Genomic DNA, 22,316 nt, shown 5'->3' on the forward strand with positions numbered 1-22,316 from the left:
CCTTTGCGTTCTTGCGCCATAGCTTGCCATCGACGAGCAGGTACTGCTTACTGCGACGCATCAGGCGCTCATTCTCTGTCCAATCAGTGTAACCGCTGCCATCTGTTAGGTACTTGATGAAAGGTATTCTCCAGTCGGGCTCATGAGTGGTCGGAGGGGGCTCGGCGGTGCTTGACGCTGGAACCATAGCCACCAATTGCTGGTTTGGAGGCTTGTCTACCGTGGAATCTTCCTCTTCAATGGAAGGCGTGAGCAGGTCTTGGACAAATACGCCATGTGGGATTTTTTCTTGGGATGATCCTAACTTTGACAGTGCATCGGCTGCTTGATTCTTGTCCTGGACCACGTGTATGTACTTGATGCCATAGAACCTGCCTTCCAGCTTTCTAATCAATTTACAGTATGCATCCATCTTTTCGCTGGTTGTGTCCCAGTCCTTGTTGAGTTGGTTGATGACCTAGAGCAGAGTCTCCAGTAGACGTAGAGACGTTTAACGCCAAGCTCAACCGCAATGCAGCAAACCATGTAGGCATGCTTCGTACTCGGCGGCATTATTAGATGCTGGGAAATAAATCTTGAGGACGTACCGGAGTTGCTCCTTGGATGGTGACATGAAAAGGACTCCTGCTCCTGCACCGTCAATGTTGAGAGAGCCGTCGAAGTACATTCGTCCAATACTCGTTCGGATCCGGGAGAGGCAGGCGTGCTTAAGTCTGTCCACTCGACGATGAAATCGACGAGTGCCTGAGACTTGATTGTAGTGCGGCTTGCAAACTCCAAGGAAAAGGGGCATAGCTCCATTGCCCATTTGACGATGCGCCCATTCGCATCCTTGTTGCTAATGATGTCTCACAGAGGGTACTCAGTCATGACCACCACACGATATCAGTCGAAGTAGTGTTTCAACTTTTGGGATGTTATCAGTATGGCGTAGATCAACTTCTGAATCTGTGGGTACCTGGTCTTGGACTCATTGAGTACCTCACTAATGAAATAGATTAGTTGCTGTACCTTGTAGACGTGGCCAGGCTCGTCTCGCTCGACCACCATGGCTGTGGAGACCACTCGATTAGTAGCCACAATGTATAGCAGGAGTATTTCGTCTTCTCTTGGGAGCAGTGAGGACCTGAAGGTGACGTAAGGTATTGTTTCAGCTGTGTGAAGGTAGCGTCTGCTTCCTCCGAGCACTCAAACTTTTCGGATGCTTTGAGTAGTTTAAAGAACGGTAATCCTTTTTCACCTAATCTTGATATGAAACGGCTGAGGGCGGCCATGCATCCGGTAAGCTTCTGAACATCCTTCACCTTTTTGGGTGGCTTCATGTCCAAGACAACTTTGACTTTCTTTGGGTTAGGGCGTATGCCTATCAGTGACTGACGATGTTGCCGAGTAGTATGACAGAAGGAACACCAAAGATGCACTTCTTTGGGTTTAACTTCCACTGGAATGTATTAAGGGCTGCAAAGGTGCGTTCTAGGTTGTCAACAAGGGTATGAGCTTCCTTGGTTTTGACAACTATATCATCAACATAAGCCTCGACTGAGGTCATCTTTTATCTCGTCTTTGAGGCAAGCTTGTATAGCGCTGTTGGTAGGTAGCCCCTGACATTTTTGAGCCTGAACGACATGGTCATGTAGCAGTAGGCGCCGAAGGGTGTGATGAAAGATGTCTTGATCTGGTCATCCTTTTTTAGAGCGATCTGGTGATAACTAGAGTAGAAATCAAGAAAGGAAAGGAGCTCGCAACCGGTGGTTGAATCTATGACCTCGTCTATGCGAGGTAAGCCGAAGAGGTCCTTAGGGCAGTGTTTGTTGAGATCAGTGTAATCAACACACATTCTCCATTCATTATTCTTTTTGCGTACAAGAACCGGGTTGGCTAACCACTCCGGATGATACACTTCTTTGATAAATCCGGCTGCCAAAAGTCGTGTAACTTCTACCCTAATCGCCTCCTTTTTGTCGTGAGCGAACTGTCGTAGCTTCTGCTTGATAGGTTTGGCCTTGCCATTGACATTCAAGGAGTGCTCGATCAAGTTCCGAGGTACACTGAGCATGTTAGTAGGTTTCCATGCGAACACATCCACGTTGCTCCTCAAGAACCTGACGAGCGCGTCTTCCTATTTGGGATCCAGGTTGGCCCTGATAAGGGCCATTTTGCTGGGATCACCAGTCGACCAGCTGGATCACCTTGTGCTCCTTGGACTTGATGTTCTTGCATGGAGCCTCGAGCTCCGGGATCTCCTGGTGGTCGGTCGAGGTCTTCTTGGTGTCGAGCATGGTCTCGGCCATGCGAATAGAGAGGTCGTGAGCCTCTGCTATTTTGAAACTGTCATCTTCGCAGGTATAAGCTGCGTACACATTACCTTGGAGGGTTAGAACTCCTTTCTTGGTAGGCATCTTGAGCACCAGATACCTGTAATGAGGTATGACCATGAACTTGGTGAGCGATGGTCGACCAAGAATAGCATGGTAGGTGCCGTCGAAGTCGGCGACCACGAAGTTGACATAGTCGGTGCGGAAGTGGTCCGAGGTCCCAAACTGCACAAGTAGCATGATCTGCCCAAGAGGTGTAGAGCTTTGTCCGGGGAGAACACCCCAGAACTATGCCTCGTACGGCTTGAGGTTCGCCTAAGCTATCTTCAGGGCAGGCAGACTGTTCTTGAACAGTACATCAATGGAGCTGCCGCCGTCGATCAGTACTCTATCGAACTGAACCTTGTTGATACAAGGATCGAGGACCAGGGGAAAATGCCCTGGCTCAGGTATTGCGGCCCATTGGTCCTTTCTGCTGAAGGAGATTTCGTAGTGAGACCACGAAGGGAGCCACGGATCAGTGAGGAGATTGTCGGTGTTGGCCACGTTCAAGCAAGCGCGAGCGAGCAGCTTGCGTTCTCGTTTGGTCTCGATGGACACTTTGCCTCCGATGATGATGTGCACGCGATCGGTTGGCTTGACGTACTTGTGACGAGGGTCTGCATCATCGTCGTCATTATCCTCGTTGCGCTGTTCCCCTACGTCGTTGGGCTTATCGGATGTATCCAGAGCCTGTTGACGCGTGTAGATAGACTTGAGGACGCGGCAATTCTCCATGGTATGGTTTGACTTAGGATGGAGCTGGCAGGGCCCTTTCAATGCTTTGGCGTAGTTGTCTTCATAGTTGCGACGTCTGGCACCCTTTTTAACGGTGTTGACCTCACCGTCGTCTTCCCGAGCACGCTTGCTCCTGTAATCATCACAGCGGTTATGCCGCTGATTACGTTGGTCGCGGTGGTCACGGGAGTTGTTGCGCTGGTTGTGGCGGTCAAAATTGTCATTCCGACCACGGTTGCCACGGTAGTTGTCGCGGTGTGGGGGGTGGTCGGAGCGTGGAACCCTTGCTGCTTCTTCAATAATTATCTTCTTAGTGTCGTCGGCGTCCGCATATTTCTTAGCGGTGGCCAGGAGCGCTATGACCGATTCAGGTCTCTTGTGGAGGAGCTTGTCCCTTAGGGCGTCGTGGAAGCGGAGGCCAGTGATGAAAGCCTCGATTGCCTTGTTGTCGGAGATTGATGGGACCTTGATGCGCATCTCCGAGAAACGCCGGATGTACTCGCGCAGTGGCTCATCTTTTCGATCTCGAATCCATTGCAGATCGTATTTGTTGCCTGGTTGTTCACAAGTAGCAATAAAGTTGTCGATGAAGGCTTGCTTGAGCTCATGCCAAGAGTCGAAGTAGTTCGACGGCAAGCTGACCAGCCATTGGTGACCCGCATGGCCAACAGCGACTGGGAAATAGTTAGACATGACGTGCTCGTCAGCCATGGCTAATCTGCACGCAGTCTCATAGAGCATGACCCATAATTTAGGGTTTTCCTTGCCATTGTACTTCTGAAGTTTCTCGAGCTTGAAATTCTTGGGTCATATGACTTAGCGAAGGTGTGGAGTAAACTACTTCAAACCCAGCGGGCCGTGGGCAGTGTCATATTCCATATGGCAATAACTTTCGTGGGATGCTCGATCGTTGGCTCTCTGGTTGATGCGAGCGCGCAGATCGCGTCCACCGAGGTAATGGCGAAGATCGTTATTGTCATCGTGGTGATCTTGATTGCCATCTGGATTAGCCCTGCGACCGTGGTTATCATGGCGATTGTCGTGGTTGTCCTGGCGGTTATCATCCCGGACGTCGCGGCGGTTGTCATCCCGACGGCGGTTGTCATCCTGGCCACCATCATGGCCACCGTTTCCACCTTGACGGTTGTCTAATGGGTCGTTGTTGCGCGAGCCACGTTGGTTGAGTGGCTATGAGCGACTTGGGTGCTGACGGTTGTGGCTTGACTCAACTGAGACGGATGGAGCCCGAGCTTGGTTTACAATCTCCGTGGTCTAGGGCCAAAGCAGCCGTCAGATAGGCTTGTATTTCATCGCGAACTGCTTGGGTTTCTAGGGTGTTGGGTAGCCGTTGCATTGTCGCCATGGCGACGACTATGTTGGCACTTGGAGTCATGAAGACCTATTTGTCCCCCACCCTATCAAAAGCATCATTGAGGTCACGTGGCTGGACCCTTATGCGTCGTGCCTCCTGGTCTGCTTTGGCTTCGATTTGTCAGGCGATTAAACCAGGTCAATATTGCGTGCTTCACGTGTAGTCCTTTCTTGTTCTGTTTCACCAACTGCTGGCGGTTCGTCATTGCTGACAACATGGATCAAATCCCCTCGTCTTGGCAGGAAAGATGGGAATTATGAGAACCCTAGGGCGTGGTCTGGGATATCCAGATCATACTTGACGCCTTCATCTTCGTGATGCTGAAGCTTGGTGTGGACAGATGCATTAGATGCGGTGCCAGACGAGGAGCTAGAGTCGCCCTCTTGGACTGTGTGGACGGATCCTTCTTGATAATCTTCACTTCGGATCATGTTGACGAAGTTGCGTGGCTTTGGCCGAGGTCGATGCATAAAACATAGATCCAAGCGGCGTTGTAGGTTGTAGGCGTAGCTGAAGGCAGCATTTTGCAGGCCATAGGGCTGGACCTGGTGGTTCTCTATCGAGGCTTCGTACTCGGAGAGCCGAAGACCCGTCGCGAAGGCTGGCCATTGACGAGCAGAGCGCCCTTCAGGAGTAGATGTGACCACGAGATCTGTACCAAGTCGTGCAGGACTGACTGGTACCGAGCTGGTCAGGGTAGATCTATTGTGGGGAGCAGTTACCTGCTCATTAGGTTGACTTTGAATCATACTTACCAGAGCTAGGGTTTTAGCGAGTTTGGTGCCGACCCGATTGATGGAGTCGAGCAGGTCGATGTTGTCGATCTGCTTCCCTTTGTAGCAGGGAAGCAGATGACGAGTTGTCGGTGTGGCTGAAGGTGATGCAGGTATGGTCGGAGCTAGATGTACTGTGGTCGGAGCCAGATCCATCGTGGTCAGAGCCGTATCCATCGTGGTCGGAGCCGTATCCGTCGTGGTCGGAGCCGTATCCACCGTGGTCGGAGCCGTAGCCGATGCAGGTGAAGCAGTGGTCGGCGCAGACTGAATCCACGCCTCCTCCGGGGTCATGGCGATGAAGTCGTCGGAGCTGGTGGTCTAGGTGATCTGGCCAACGGTGAACGTGAGGCCATTCGACGTAGCCATGGAGCCGGAGATGATGACCATCTTGTTTGCTTGGAGAGCAGTACGCACACCCCCTACCTGGCGCACCACTATCGACGAAATATGGTCGGCAGTCTACCTAGGGTTATACCCAAGGTAGTAGATTGTTGGCAGACAGATACGTAAGCCACAAACAAGATGGTGACGCAAGATAGACATGAGGTTTTATCCAGGTTCGGCCGCCGAGAAGGCGTAATACCTACGTCCTGCGTCTGATTTGTATTGTTGTATGTCAATGAGAGATGTCTTTTAGAGGGGTCCCCTACCCGCCTTATATAGTCCGGGGGGTAGGGTTATAGATCTGGAAACTAATCCTAGCCAGTTACAATTGCCATATGTGGCCGGATAAGTATTCCTATTCTAACCGACCAGGATCTTGATTGATCGCCAAATCCGCCTTGACTCCTTGCGTGGGACTCTGATCAGGTTGGCTGGGCTGCACGTCGTCTTTTGGTGGACCGAACCCACCGATCCGGGCTAACCCAAGCTTAGCCATAAGGGTATAGGGGTTAATACCCCCACAGATGGCGGAGCTCGCTCGGCAGCAATGGTGGGGCGGTGCTGTGCTTTAGCTGTGGTGGGAAGCGAAGGAGAGCAAGAAATGGAAATGTGAGATGGGAGGGCAGGATGGCGCGGGTTCAAGCAGTGGACAGCGGTGCTAGGCCAGCCACGACGCATGGCTTGCACGGTCAGGTGGCCGGCGACGTGCAGCGTACACGTGGCCATCGAGTTCTGAACCTATCGAACACTGTAGCTATGTTTCAGAGTTACCGGTCGAGCCTGACAGCAAGGATTAACAGAGCTTGATCTCCTAAACCGTGAAGAATCAGTGAAAACAATATACATGAAAGTTGTAGAGCTATGATAGGGCTACAACAATGTTTTAGAAATCATCAGCTAATTCTCAAAGGATCATGAGTTATATCAAGCCAAAGTCAGCTCAATCAAACTGAAATTGCAATCCAGACTTAGAAAATTTTCTAAGTGTTGAATCAGCCCTCAACACTGACTTGTGGGCCCTTTTTGAGCATGTTGTCCACATTTTCATGACTTGGCTTCTAAACAAAGTTTGTTCCTTATAAAATTTGCTACAACTTTGCTTTAGATTGCTCAGACATGCAAACACTCTAAGTTAGTACTTTTTAAATAGTCAAACAAAAGAGTCTAGGGGTCAAAACAAGTCAAACCCCTACTTGAAATCATAATTAGGCAACATGATCAACATGAACAATGTTCCAAATGACATTCTAAGTATAACTAAGTTGCTTAAGAGAATTATTAGCCACACCACACATAGGTCACACCAAAATCAAGCATTACATGTACTGAAACAAGGAAAAACCAATGAAATGTTACCTTTGTTTCATAGTCATGTTTCACATGTTTCATGATTTTGTTGCATAGTACTTACTAACTATGTTTCACTAAAGTGAGTTGCACATGTTGCACTTGAGTGTTGCACACTATTCATTTCATAAAACAAGCACACATGAAATATAACAATATGTTGCAATGTTTCGAAAACATGTTTCATGCAATATAAACTCATGAAGGGATGAATAATGCTCATGTTCATGAAATGCAAGTGCAAATGTGGAAGCTAAACACCTGGGGTGTTATAGCCCTCCCCCCTTATAAAAATCTCATCCCAAGATTTGACAAGCGTACCATTGTTGATAGAATTCCTTATAACCTTTCCTCAAATAATCTTCTCTTTCCCACATTGCATCGCGTTCACTACCCTGATTACTGCACATGACTTTGTAAAACTTGACCACCCGACTCCGAGTCACTCGCTCACGAGTGTCAATTACTTGGACCGGCTTTTCTTCAATGGTCAAATAAGATTTTAACTCGATATCCCCCAGTAGGAACTCTCTCTTCAGGGACGCGAAGACATTTCTTCAGTTGAGATACATGAAAGACATTGAAGATAGCACTCATCTCAGGAGGTAATTGGATCTTGTATGCTACCTTACCACTTTGTCCAATGATTTCAAACGGACCAACGTATCTCGGTGCAAGCTTTCAGCTTCACACCAAAGCATTGGCCACTCTTCATGGGTGAGACTTTCAGATAAATGAAGTCTCCAACTTCGAACTCAATAGGTTTCCTACTGACGACCAGCATAACTTTTCTGCCTAGCTTGAGCTGCGGCCATATGGGTTTGGATAGTACGGACTTGTTCTTCGGCTTCTTGAACAAAATCAATTCCATAATATCTCCTTTCACCGGCTTCTACCCAATTCAACAGGGTTCTACACTTTCAGCCATACAAAGCTTCAAACGGTACCATCTTGATACTCTCTTGATAACTATTATTGTACAAGAATTCAGCTAGGGGCAACCACTTTTCCCATGAACCCTTAGCCGAGATGACATATGCTCTCAACATATCTTCTAAGATTTGATTCACTCATTCAGTTTGTCCATTAGTTTGAGGATGATAGGCAGAACTTCTTACTAACTTAGTTCCTAATAATCCATGTAAGTGCTCCCAAAAGCGAGCAGTGAACTGTGGTCCTCTATCAGAGACAATAGTACAAGGTATCCCATGAAGTCAGACTATCTGATTAAAGTACAACTCCGCATAGTTAGTTGGATAGAAATCTATGCGTACAGGAATGAAGTATGCAGACTTGGTCAGATGGTCTACAATCACCCAAATAGAGTTAAAATTCCTCTGAGTAGTAGGGAGTCCAATAGTAAAATCCATACTTATCTCCTCCCATTTCCAACCTAGAATAGAGAGTGACTGAAGCAATCCAACCTTCATATGCACAGCTTTGACTCGACAACAAGTGTCACACCTAGCCACATAAGCGGCTATCTCTTTCTTCATTTTGGTCCACCAAAAGCGAGGCTTCAAATCATGATACATTTTGCTACTACTAGGATGAATAGATAATTTAGAGGAATGGGACTTCAGATATGATTTGATTTCTAAGCTCTCTATCCTTCGAAACCACCAACCTATCCTTGAACCATAACACGTCATTCTCATCTACCCAAAAATGTTTGGTATCTTGCTCTTTCATCTTGTGCTTGATGTGGAACACACCTAGATCTGTCTTCTGTAGCTCGATAATTCGACTCTGTAGAGTACAACTAGACAGCGATGTTGTAAAGGACTGCAGGATGAAGGAGTTTTGACAAATGGACGTCACTTTCAATCAAAGAGTGGCAATGAGATTTCCTGCTCAAGGCATCCGCGATGACGTTTGCCTTGCCAGGGTGATAGTGCACTTGGAGGTTATAATCCTTGATCAACTCGAGCCATCTTCGCTACCGCATATTCAACTCCAGTTGAGTGAAGATGTACTTAAGGCTTTTATGATCAGTGTAGATATTGCACACATTGCTGAGCAAATAATGTCTCCAAGCCTTCAAAGCATGAACAACTGTAGCGAGTTCTAAGTCATGCGTTGGATAGTTCACCTCATGCTTCCGAAGTTGGCAAGAGGTATAAGCAATGACTCTACCCTCTTGCATAAGAACACCTCCTAAACCTATATCTGATGCATCGCAGAACACATCAAAAGGTTTCTCAATATCCGGTTGTGCCAAAATCAGAGCCGAAGTTAGAAGAGTTCGCAGGGTGTGGAAAGCCGTATCACACTCGAAAGTCCAGACAAACTTCATGTCTTTTTGCAGCAACTGGGTCATAGGCTTGGCTATTTTAGAGAAATCCGGGATGAAGCGACAATAATAGCCAGCCAACCCCAGAAAACTCCGAACCTCGTGCACCGAGATGGGAGCCTTCCAGTTCAACACTTCTTGCACCTTGGTGGGATCCACCATAATTCCACCATCGGACAACACGTGTCCAAGAAAAGGTACCTCACGAAGTCAGAATTCACACTTACTGAACTTTGCGTAAAGCTGGTGTTCCCGCAATCTAGTGAGAACCACTCGCAAATGTTCAACATGATCTTCTTCATTCTCATAATAGACCAAGATATCATCTATAAATACCACCATAAATTTATCCAACTCGGTCATAAACACCGAATTCATCAGATACATAAAATGTGCGGGGGCATTGGTCAATCCAAAAGATATAACCAGATACTCATACAGACCATATCTTGTAGAGAATGCAGTTCCGGGAGAGGCTTGCCGGAAGGTACGTCGGAGACCCATTTGCGCGTGGGGAATGCCCGAGGCTATCCACGGAGTTACCTGACCGGGAGCTTGGCCCTTGAGAGGGATTCCTTGCGAGGGGCTCCAACGAGGACTTGGGAAAAGCTTGCGCGCTTCTCGATACCTCGGTAAAAATACCGGAGTCGTCGACGGGAGTTTACATATCTCTACTTTGCTCTTTAGCTTTCGCATTTACATTGATTGTATTACTCCTTTTTGCGGTAGAGATAGCAATACACTAGCAAAATCGTAGTTGCAAATTTAAATAGTTTATCTTTTTTATAGGTTTTGTTAGGATTAGAAAAAGATGCCTAAGTTTATAGTTAGTTTTTTAAATTGCCTAATTTAGCTCCCTCTTAGGCGTCACGGTCCCTTACCCTCCGCTGATGTACTCCAAAAGAAGATCTCAAATTAAACGCGGGTTTCATCAACAACAATAACAACAACAAAGCCTTTAAGTCCCAAATAAGTTGGGATAGGCTAGAGTTGAAACCCAACAGAAGCAATCAAGGTTCAGGCACGTGAATAGCTGTCTTCCAAGCACTCCTATCTAAGGCTAAGTCTTTGGGTATATTCCATCCTTTCAAGTCTCCTTTTATTGCCTCTACCCAAGTCAACTTCGGTCTTCCTCTGCCTCTCTTCACGTTACTATCCTGACTTAGGATTCCACTACGCACCGGTGCATCTGGAGGTCTCCGTTGCACATGTCCAAACCATCTCAACCGGTGTTGGACAAGCTTTTCTTCAATTGGTGCTACCCCTAATCTCTCACGTATATCATCGTTCCGAACTCGATTCCTTCTTGTATGACCGCAAATCCAACGCAACATACGCATTTCCGCGACACTTAGCTGTTGAATATGTCGTCTTTTCGTAGGCCAACATTCTGCACCATACAACATAGCAGGTCTAATCGCCGTCCTATAAAACTTGCCTTTTAGCTTCTGTGGTACCCTTTTGTCACATAGGACACCAGACGCTTGCCGCCACTTCATCCACCCTGCTTTGATTCTATGGCTAACATCTTCATCAATATCCCCGTCCCTCTGTAGCATTGATCCTAAATATCGAAAGGTATCCTTCCTAGGCACTACTGGACCTTCGAAACTAACATCTTCCTCCTCCCGAGTAGTAGTGCCGAAGTCACATCTCATATACTCAGTTTTAGTTCTACTAAGTCTAAAACCTTTGGACTCCAAGGTCTCCCGCCATAACTCCAGTTTCTGATTCACTCCTGTCCGGCTTTCATCAACTAGCACTACATCGTCCGCGAAAAGCATACACCAAGGGATGTCCCCTTGTATGTCCCTTGTGACCTCATCCATCACTAAAGCAAACAAACGCGGGTTTCATGCTGAAGCAAAATAAAATGAAATAAAAATGTAAATATGAGTAATGAAAAGAAGACTAGGGGACTTGGATGTCATTGGAGGCTTCTTAGCGAGACTTGATCGTCAGGCCTTGATCAGTCCATTTCGTCCACGTCTGATAACTGTATTTTTTTGGGGGCTCTTGTGTTCATGCCCCTATTTTGATGTGCAATTGTGATTTTGTCCTCATTTTTCTAACTTTTTGATTTTGCCCTTAACTGTTCACAAGTCAACGCGATTTTGCTCCTGATCAACAGAAAAAACAGGGGCAAATTCGTGTTGACCAGGGGCAAAATCGCGTTGACTCGTGAACAGTCAAGGGCAAAATCACAAAGTTAGAAAAACAAGGGCAAAATCACAAAGTTAGAAAAACAAGGACGGGGCAAGAATACCATTTTTTTTTTTTTGAGACACTAGCAGCTGTATGTATCCTGTCCCTGTGTCCTACAGTGGTTTTGTTGCTTTGATGAAGGATTTGCAGGGTGATGGGGTGCGGAGGACAAACACACGCATATATACTTCATAAAATTTGATTGAAAATTAGAGGTCTAAACTACTATTAAAACTGGAGCGTCAAACAAGCAGATACTAAGAAAATATCAGGTTATGGCGCAAGCTTAGTATCTTTCTATTGGATAGAATCGACAAACAAAAAACACGGTAAGTTTTAATCTACTATGAATATAAGATATCATTGTTCATAGGCAAATCGCCTTTTACAGTATGAGATCATGAAGATAGAAATCACCCCGCATTATTTCAGTACTATCAAAGAATGAATCAAATAGAACAAATAATAAAACGAATAGTTCTACGACAAAGAATGGATGTTAAAATCCCCACAAAATAACGCCGACTCATGAAAACTTTCGCCAGCGAAGTAACATGCGTCCTGTTCGTTTGGCTGAAAAACCATTGCTGAAAGTACTGTTCGCTGATTTGTTGTAAAAGAAAAACACTGTTCATTGGCTGAAAAGCCATGGCTTATAAGTAAAGTGAACAGGGCGATGATGTCTACCTATCCTGCCTTCCACCAGTCTGTTAGTGCTACTGGCTAGAGTTTTGGTCCAGTTTCTCCAATTAGGTTAGGAACTTGAAAATTTCTGTAACTGCACGATCACGACACTGATATCATCAGTTGAGCCCCTGGAAATCGTGGTCTCAGTGAGCATCCTGCAGGCAGCCATGCGAGAGGCCTTGTCATTGTTAATGCAGAGAGGTCGTGCGAGGTCTACTGCCTCCTGATTATCGATCTTATCCCAGAGGCCATCAGAAGCAAGTATCAAGAACTCGCACTGCTGGTCAACCAGGAGCGTCCTGGTGTCTGGGTCAGCCACAACCCACTGCTTTAGGTGTCCATCCCCAATGCCCCTAGACACTGCCAGGGAGCCCTGGACTCGCCACGTTCCGTGGTAATTCACCACAAATCCACCCTGAAAAGCAAATGAGCAGGCACATAAGCAAAATTGCAGAACAATGTATAATCCATGTATGCTCGATTGTGTTAATTAATTGCTCAATCATATAATTGCTTCAGCTTCAGTGCATTTTCAATTGCATTAGCAGAGTTTGTGCAAGAAATGAGAAGGCTAGGACATCCTGGACATACCAAATTCTCAATTCTCTCCTTCTCATCCTCCCGGGAGGCCCGGTGGTCGGAGGTGAGCGCCTCTGCCTTCCCTGCTCGGCTGAGCACCGCACGGCAGTCTCCAGCATTGGAGACGACCAGTCCACCCTTTTGGAGAACGGCTGTGACGCAGCACGCGCCCCCGCTCTCGTCCCTCTTGAGGAACTCCTCGTCCGTCTTCAGGTAACCCCTTTTCACAGCTCCTTCGATCTCTCCGCCGTTTACCTTCTTGAACTCCTCGGCAATAAACTTGGGCATGTTCTCAGCAGCGAACTCTGCCGCGTTTTTACCGCCGTGACCATCGAATACACCAAACAGCGCCTGAGAAGATGGAATAAGTCGATTAAGTTCTAGTAGTCCTGAAGGCAATTTCAGAGGAAACAACGCAAATTTTCCGCCCCAAAACACCCGAATAGTCGCCATTGAAGGACAATTCCAAGTTCGTCTTATTTTTTCAAAATCACGAGAAAAGTACACATCGAAACAGAGAGTCAGAGAGATTTTCAATCGAGATTACCACTTGGGGATCTCCGCCAAGAGCGACCTTGGCCACATGCCGGTCCTCCATTTCCACCCTTCTCCTCCCCTTCCCCCTCCGGCAGTACGCCGCGAACTCCTCCCCCTCCTCCTCCACCTCATTTCTCGGATCTGCCTCCACAGCGGCCACCGCCGCCGCCGCAGCAGCAGCCGCTGCCGCGCCGGACGCCGGCACAACGAGCGCCGCCGGTCGCCGTCGCTTCAACACGGCCCCGCTTGGTGCCGAGGCCACCGCGGTAGCGGCTGGGGCCGGCTGGGCCGACGGAGACGGGGAGACCTCCTCCCGGAGCAGCGCGCGAAGCGCGAAGGGGCGGAGCGGCGAGCCGGCGGCGGCGGGTACGGGCGCCGGGGAGGCGGCGGAGACGGCGGGCTCCGGTGAGGCGGAAGCGGCCTTGCAGGAGAGCGGGCGGCGTGAGGGTGAGAAGACTGGCGAGCTCGGGATGGCCACCGTGCAAGACATCGCGAGGCGGAGGCGGCGGGGCTAGGGTTTCCGGGCGCTCTCTCTGTGTGCGCACTGCCTCTGCCTCGTCGCCGAGTCCTGGTCTCGGTTGCTGGTTTGGAATGGTCTGCGGAAATGGCCGTTTGAAAGGGGGATTATATACGGGGGACCGGCCACCACGCGTTGTGCTGGACGCGCCTAACGGGAGAAATTATGGTCAAGGATAAGAATGGGCTTTCGTAGTCAATGGAGATCGGAACATGGCACCGTTCGCCTTACCTTGTCTTTTTAACTGTAACAGTATTTTTTTTTTACAATAATTTATTCAGAATATTATTTTTTAGTTAGTTTTAGTCAAGATTCAGCAAGCTAAACGGGGCATATGTTATGCCACGAAGATGCTCTTTTGAAATGTTTTATGTTTCCCTCTCAGAGAAAACGTTTCTTTCCGCTAATTCGCTTCAATGTTCAAGTACTTTTTATTCGGAATCTAGAAATACAGTTTTTTTTAAAAAAAAAAATTGGAAAGCCTCTCAGAGAACATATTAGTAGAGATTTTTTTTTAAAAAAAAGACAGCATAGGGAAATTCCGGGACAAAAAATTCTACTAAAAACACTTCCCGTTTAACTTATAAGAAACAATATCTAAATCAACTACAAACTCTCTCATTATTATCTTAATTATAAATCCACGTCGGTTTAAATTATAACTAGCACTTACTTTTCATTGTTTCACCAACCACTTTTGAGTTAGGGCATTTCATTTTGGTTCCCAAGTTAAAGTTACATTGTTTGACTATGATATATGCATATAACGGCATAAAGCCAGCCAAATGCAATGTCTATAATTCTTCCGTGAGAACCCGAGTCTCTATGCATTGAAGTATTTGCAAGACGCAAGCACCAGCATTAGCAGCTTGGAAAATTTCGAAATGCGTAAGAGATAGTGAAAGGAAGCGTGATTTATTACTATAGTATACTGAGAAAAGAAAACGAAAGCGGCTGTTCCGGAGTGTTACACCCGGTCTCCAGTGCCCAGGTTTTCACACTGGCAAGTCCAAGGAAAAATACAGCGCACGGGCCGTCGTCATATGGCACGACCACGAGAGTCGAGAAGCAAAGGAAGGAGCGGAGCCGAGGCCCAGCCCAGCCCGGCCCGACGGTGGCGGCGGAGGAGCAGGTGTTAACTGGGAGGAGTGAACGGGGCGCGAGTCAAAGCTACGTTAGTCCCGTGTGGGAGACCAGACCACGGGCACCACGGGAAGCAAACAAGGGCCGACGCCGATCGATCTGGCCTGTGGACGGCACGCCGCTCTCCGTTCCACTCGTGTCTGACGCGGTCATTAATCAATTGATTTGCTTGGAGCCTGCCTTGCACGGGCCGAACCGCTGCTCGCGTCGCGCACCCTTTCTTTTTCCTCGTCCCGCGGCACGGAACACGGACGCCGCCCAACCGCTGTCCGCCACGGCGAGGGCCGGGTGGCGCGTGGAGCGGTCTCGTTGGATGCCGCCCCTTCTCCCGTGTGTGGCGTGGTCGCCTGATGCAACGGGAGTTGGAACCAGGAAGGAACGTGCCGGGAAGCTGCCTGCGGGCGGGCGGGCGGGCGGTGCCCTGGAAGACTTGGGGACCGGGACTGGACGCTCGCGACGAGAGGAGGGGAGAGAGGCGCGACGCTGACTGTCTAGGATTGGACCAGACCCAGACGAACGTTGGAAGCAAGGCGACCCCAATCACATATCGCGCCCCGTACGCGTACGAATACTACACTCGTGCAGCCTGTCTTGCCATAGCACACTCGGCTAAGCAACCTTGCTGTTGCTGGCACAAAGCCAATGTTCCGGTTCATCGTGTCGCAGTTGGCTTCTTCTTGTTTCGTAATAATAAGGACGTTTCGCTGGGTTAGTACTATACTGTTGCGAAATCATCTTTTCACACTGAACTCAGGTTGGCGACCTGGGTTCCGGCCCCCCCTGTCAGAGCAAGGTGCTAGTTCTGGGTGGAAGAGCGAGAGTGCCCGTAGCGGCGGCGGATACGTGGAGAGAGAGAGAACAGCGAGGGCCACGTCCACGAGCCGTTGGAACTTGTTCGTTCGCACCGTGGGCGGCTGGACCTATGCGGGCCCATCACAGTCACCCATGGGAAACGTTATTCGTGGGCTCGTGGCCACTACTGGCCAGGGTTGACTGGCTGTGTGTGGCGGCGTGCTTATGATGCGCGTCCCGCTGCCCCGGCCGCTGACGTATCGAATGGATCGAGACGATTTGCTCGGGACCGAGTCCGAGTCCGGATGCCAGGTACCTCCGTCAGCCTGACTGGAGCATCTTCCGGGCCGGGCTCGGGCCCGACAAATGTGTACTGTATTTGTGCTGTGGACAAGAAGGCCTAGGTCAGGGTGGGCATGGCCCAGCAGCCAGAACGAGCTGGCCGTCACAATTCACTAGCCAATGAGGTGCCCCCCCCCCCCCCCCCCCCCCCCCCCAAAGCTTCTGTCGCTGGAATCCTACGACTGCGAGCGAAGTGGACCGGCTAGACGGTCATTTCGCGAGATCCACCGAACCACGAATGCACGTGCAGGTGCATCCGTTCCGTAGGCACGGTACGCAGCGCCCCAGCTCTGCCTCTGCTCGTGGTTATCCGATCAACGGTCAAAAGTCCAGCAGCCCCTGCCCGGCTGCCCCCACCCCATTCCCCAAGCAATCCAACCTGGCAACCTGGGCGCTCCGCTGATTCCAACTAGCTACTGCTGCTCGCTTGGCAAGGCATGTGCGCTGCCACTTGGGCTGTTGGGCATACGAAACGTACCCGCATGCGCGAACGAGGAGGGAGTAGTAGGTCAACCATGAGCTCGAGCGAGCGGGGCGATCCAATGATGATGCGAGGCTCGTCTCTGTGTCTAGACTATAGACTCCAGACGAAGCGAGGACGCAGCTGTGGTTTTGACCGCTTTGCATTGCCTCTGCTGTCGACGACGTCGATCCTTGATGCCTGGCTCCCTGCTGCGTCGATTCGGACTGCAACTGCGAACATCATATTTTATTCGTAGTCAATAGTCCACCGGTCAAGCTTTATCCACTGAATCATGGAAGCTTTTGCTTTTTCGGCCGACTGCGCTACGTTGTCGGCGATGACTGATGAGCGATCACGGATTATGGTTGAGGAAAAGCGGCGGCCGACTGCACCATCGACCGAACTGCTCTGTTTTTGTTTTTTGTTTTTTTAATGAAGAAAAGTGCTGTGAATCCCATATTCCCATGGACAAATTCTAGCCAGTTTTTTATAAATATTTTAGCCAGTTAACGACATCTCATAAAAATAGGGATTTTCATCAGTGGGATACTGTCGCGAAATATGATCGGCAGTCTACCGAGGAGTATGATCACGGTAGTAGATGAATTGGTAGATGTGCGCGTAATAGTAACCGGATGGTAACGCAAGGCGCAGAGACAGCGATTTAGACAAGTTCGGGCCGTCTGATCGACGTAATACCCTACGTCCTGTGTCTTTATTGGATTGTATTGAATATGAGATGAATTCGAGGGGGTCCCTACCCGCCTTATATAGTCTGGGGATAGAGTTATCAGTCGGTTTAGGCCTAGATCTATTCGGTTATATGGTAAGTATTTACAAGGAATACGATATCTATCATATCCGAAGAGATCTTCCTTCATCGTCAAGATGTCTTCTGATTGCCTTGCGGTGCACGTCGATCAGAACTGGGGAGGCGAAGCCCTTGAGCGTGTCCAACCGAGGCGAGGGCGCAGTCCAATTTGAATGGCGATAGTATACGTCATCTTAAATATATTTAGCATGGAGAAAAGTCGTTTGGAGAAAAAAATATTGAAAACAAATGGAGAAAACATCACGGATAAAATCATTATTGAAATGCATATATACATAAAAAAAGGTACATATCTTTAGTAGAACGTCTTAAGGATAGAAACGTCTAAAATATTCGATGTGCCAGGAATTAGGGACGTCAACGCTGTCTTAATCACAGAGCCTATATGACCCTGGTTGGGTCACAACCTTTACGTCGTACGGGCCATCTTGGAGCCAGCAATGAAAGCCTCCATTCTTGTTGAGAGATCCATTGCTTCGGCGAGGGCGAGTCCTTCTCTTTCGCAGTCATAAGAGGTAGAGACATTGGTGCGCATGGTGAGGACGCCCTGCTCCATTGGAATCTTCAACACCATATAGACATAATGGGGCACGGCCATGAACTTGGCAAGCGCTGGTTGGCCAAGGATGGTATGGTAGGCGGTGTCGAAGTCATCCACAAAGAAGTTCACGTACTCAGTACGGAAGTGGTTAGCGGTGCCAAACTGGACTGGCAAGGTGATCTGTCCCAAAGGTTGGGACGCTCTGCCAGGTATAATACCCTAGAATGGAGAATCAACAGGAACAAGATCGTCTTTAGTGAGTTCTAACTCAGTTAGGGGTTTGGCGAAGATGACATTGAGGGCACTCCCACCATCAATGAGAACCTTCTTGAACCGCACATTGCGGATGGTTGGATCCAGCACGAGTGGGAAACGCCTAGGGAAAGGGATATATGCCCACTGGTAGGCCCTACTGAATGTGATAGGATGCTCTGACCAGTCTAGATATTTGGGATCAGCGACCGTGTCATACTTGCTGATCGACATGACCTGCCGAGCGGTGAGCTTCTGCTAGTGTTTGCTCTTGAAGGCGGCACATCCTCCGAAGATTGTGACGACAGTCTTGTTGGCATCTTGGAAAGCATGTCGTGCATCCTTAGGATGCTCCTCCTCCTTGCCATTATCTGATTCATTGTCCTTGCGCGTCTGTTGTTTTCTTCTCTTCATCGCGGAAAGCTTTGGTGATGCCATAGCATTGCCGCATGGTGTGATTGGTGTTCTTGTGAATTGGGCACGAATCGTCGAGGAGCTTTTCATAAGCAGCATTGAAATTGCATTTAGCGCGCGGCTGCTCTACGTTATTGATGAAGTTTTCTGGTCGGTGGTGACATGGTGGTGCGGCCCTCGATCCCTCTGGCCGATCATTAGGACAGCATTCGCGATCATCATAGCGCATGTCACGATCTTCATAACGCCGTTCTTCATGGCGATCATCATCACGACGTGAGTGGCGATCCGAGCGGGAAGCACAAGCGACGTCATCCTTGAACTACCGATCAGCTTCTTCAAAGTCTACGTATGAGTTTGCTACCTTGAGCAGTTCGCCAATGGTCTGGGGCCTCTTGTGGTAAAGTTTGTAGCGTAGCTCCTGATGGTGATGGTGTCCTCTGGTGAAAGCGGAGATGGCCTCGCTGTCCCTGATGTTGGGTATGGTGTTTCTTATTTCGGAGAAGTACCTGATGTAGCTTTGTAGAGGTTCCCTAGAGGTCTGATGGAATTTCTTCAGATCATATTTTGTAATAGGCTGCTGGCACGTTGCCATGTAATTCTCGACGAAGACTTTCTTGAGATCATTCCAAGATTTGATGGAGTCCTTCCTTAGGCCATAAGCCAATTGTTGGCTATCTGGGAGAGCATGACAGGCAAATAATTTGCCATTACGTCGTTGTTTCCCCCGGTAGCACATACAGCAATCTCGTAGAGCTGCATCTACTGCTTGGGATTAGCCTTGCCATTGTAGGGATCGACCCTAAAGATCTTGAAACCCGCAAGCCACTGTACAGCTTGCAGCCTTGCTGTGAAGGGCGAGGTCCCATTGGTTCAATAGCAGGGAGTGGTCGAAGGCTGACGGGGTTGCCGTGTTGTCCGTCATACTCCTATCGACGTTGGAGTTCTACCTGATGTCATAAGGCATGACTATTCTCGGTGCGATTATGGACATCGAGATTAGCGTTGATGCGGTCATGGGTGTCACTGCATAGGGTTGATTAACCTCCTGGTTGACATTATGAGCTAGTCGGCCACGCTGATTTTGTGGTCCTTGTGATCTAGGATTGATGACAACATTGCCCCTAGAAACCCCATGGATGGTCTTGATGCTATGGTAACGTCTCCCCCCATCATGATGAAAACTACGGGGGTTATGACTGCATGCGGTCGCTGTCGAATAAGATGGAGCTAGGTTTTGGATGTCGTTGACTTGGACCTAAGCTGCTTTAAGTAGCGCTTGAATCTTGAGTACCTTCGATGTTGGTGGGAGTTGATCCAACTCATGGGTGGCCACAGCCAGATTGGCGCTCAGCGTCTGCTCCACTTGCTAGTTGTGCACCATGAGGAACTCATGTTGGAGATTATGAGCGAGAGGCAGCGGGTCACCTCCGGCAGCGTGTTCTGCTTCTTCATTGCGACACCATTGGTGATCGGTGTTCCTAGTTTCACATTCACGACGCTGGACACTAGTCTCTCCATCGATAGCAACGCTATTGTGGCTAACCATGAAGAGCTCTCTCCAAAGCCTGGAGGGAAAGGTGGGTAGGTGCTAGTAGAGCCCTTGGAGTTTGGCTCAAGGCTTTCCTCTAGGATTGTATGGAGTGTGTCATCTAGAAGATCTATTTCGATTTGCACCATATTTACCATTGGTGCGGGCTGGTCGATCTCAAGGAAGTTGATCTGATAGAGGTCGTCAATGCGGCTACGCTCAACGTGGTTGGCGAAAAGATGGTGCAAGGCGTCCTAATAGATCAGACCCACGCCTACCAGCCTAAAAAAATAGGGTTTCAGCATGCTCTCCGTCAGGGTGGGGAGTGGTCGACATTGAACGGTACGCCCTTCCGGAGTTGCCATGATAACTAGATTAGAATCTAGCCACCTTGAATGAAGTGGATGAGCAGGTCACTCGGATGTAGCGGCTTGGTGATCTTGGAGTATGGGAAATTCGTTGCTTGCTCTAGATTGATCTAAGATCGAACCCACGACTAGTTGACATTCTGCTAAGCGGTCTGTGACCTGATCGATGGATGCGATCAGATCATCATTGCTGATGGATCTCCTAACCCAGTTGCAGGGCGTTGGGATCAGAGATGTGTTGCAAGTGTTAGCGCGATCGGCGTAGGGTGATCCTACACCGCTTCCATGATCTCCACATTGTCGTCAGAGCTGATGATCCAAGTTATGGATCCGATCGTGAAGATCTAGCCCATCTCGGGAAAGGCCATGGTGCTCAGGAAAGTGACCATCTAGTTGGCCATGGAATTAGCACACACACACCCTACCTGGCGTGCCACTATCATCGAAATATGGTCGGTAGTCTACTAAGGGGTATGCCCACGGTAGTAGATGAATCGGTAGATGTGCGTGTAATAGGAACCGGATGGTAATACAAGGCACAGAGACAACAATTTAGATAGGTTCGAGACGTCTGCTCGACGTAATACCCTACGTCATGTGTCTTTATTGGATTTTATTGAATATGAGATAAATTCGAGGGGGTCCCTACTCGCCTTATATAGTATGGGGGTAGGGTTACCAATCGATTTAGGCCTAGATCTATTCGGTTATATGGTAAGTATTTACAAGGAATACGATATCTATCATATCGGAAAAGATCTTACTTCATCGCCAAGATGTCTTCTGATTGCCTTGCGGTGCACGCCGACCAGAACTAGGCACCGTAGGCCTTAATCTTATGGACTAGACCTCCCCTGGCGGTGCGGCCCATGTCCATTGTCATGGGTACCTAGGGTTATACCCCCATAGACACCTATAAAGCATGGTTTTGTCCACAACATATTATAGTGCATTTTTGGTATAGTAACTTCGCTCCTAGTTTATTCAAGCTGATTCTTTATAGCTCTACCAAACAGTTATAGTGCAATTAGATTCTAGTGGGGAACTATATAATAAGAATTACTTCTTCATTTACATTACAAGCTTGGAGCTAAGAAAAACCTTCTCTCCACTGCTTCCTATTGAACCACCACTAGAATCACTTCTCACTTGCTCCTCACCCTACTCCCCTACCAAAATCTCTCCACTAGATAAACAAGAATTGAAACTCGAGAATCAGGAAGTGAAGCTCTACCAAACTAGCTTGTACTTATCACTATAGTTTTTAACTCTCTAAAACCACGAACGCACCATACCATAAAATCATGTTTCCAACTTCGTTAATAGTTTTGTATGCACTATACATTACTACACTCACACCTTTTACAACCGCATCGTAACCTACATCGTAGTCCAATTTCGGCCTTGGTAGTAAGCTATCAACAGTGATGGTCATAGCCTTCACCGTCAGCATCTGGGATCGACTGTGGTGTAAACTAACACCGCTGATTGGCTTATGATCCATCCATGATTAGGTCCTTGCTTCAGTCGCATTGGAGCATGACCCGGCTGTGGATGTACACTAACATCGCTGCATTGGCAAATGATCCGACTGTGTCGAGGCTATCAAAACCATCATGTGGGCACATCAACCGTCTGTGTAGTGGTCACCAGCACCATCGCCTTATACTTCGACCCGACTGTCAGCGGTGTGGGTTCACTATCGGTTCGATGGTCGAGACGCCTATATAGAGGTTAACACCACCGTCGCTTCAACGTATGATCTGCCAATACAAAGGTCATGGTCACCGTCGCCTTGCACCATGATTCACCTTTAATGATCGTTTAGTCGGTGTCAGGTTACTAAAGG

The 22,316-nt window shown here is 48.5% G+C and overlaps 1 protein-coding gene across 1 annotated transcript; it reads right to left on the reverse strand.

Annotated features, from left to right (window-relative positions):
- Positions 1–11,806: 11,806 nt before the first annotated feature.
- LOC136500893 (probable protein phosphatase 2C 32) lies at positions 11,807–13,890 on the reverse strand. Its single transcript, XM_066496364.1, has 3 exons — positions 13,283–13,890; positions 12,748–13,086; positions 11,807–12,571 (listed from the first exon to the last, which is right to left on the reverse strand). Exons 1-3 carry the CDS (start codon positions 13,760–13,762, stop codon positions 12,224–12,226), a joined length of 1,167 nt encoding a protein of 388 aa, XP_066352461.1. The 5' UTR covers positions 13,763–13,890; the 3' UTR covers positions 11,807–12,223.
- Positions 13,891–22,316: the final 8,426 nt, after the last annotated feature.

This window comes from Miscanthus floridulus, chromosome 1 (genome assembly GCF_019320115.1).
Source record: "Miscanthus floridulus cultivar M001 chromosome 1, ASM1932011v1, whole genome shotgun sequence".
NCBI lineage: Eukaryota > Viridiplantae > Streptophyta > Magnoliopsida > Poales > Poaceae > Miscanthus > Miscanthus floridulus.

What these genes read in the sequence shown, in the direction of transcription:
- LOC136500893 (XM_066496364.1), bottom strand. Translation starts at nt 13,762, where the DNA reads ATGTCTTGCACGGTGGCCATCCCGAGCTCGCCAGTCTTCTCACCCTCA. An exon ending in TTGGCGGAGATCCCCAAGTG is followed by an intron (nt 13,087 to 13,282) that starts GTAATCTCGATT and finishes CCATCTTCTCAG; the next exon opens with GCGCTGTTTGGTGTATTCGA. An exon ending in AGGAGAGAATTGAGAATTTG is followed by an intron (nt 12,572 to 12,747) that starts GTATGTCCAGGA and finishes TTTGCTTTTCAG; the next exon opens with GGTGGATTTGTGGTGAATTA.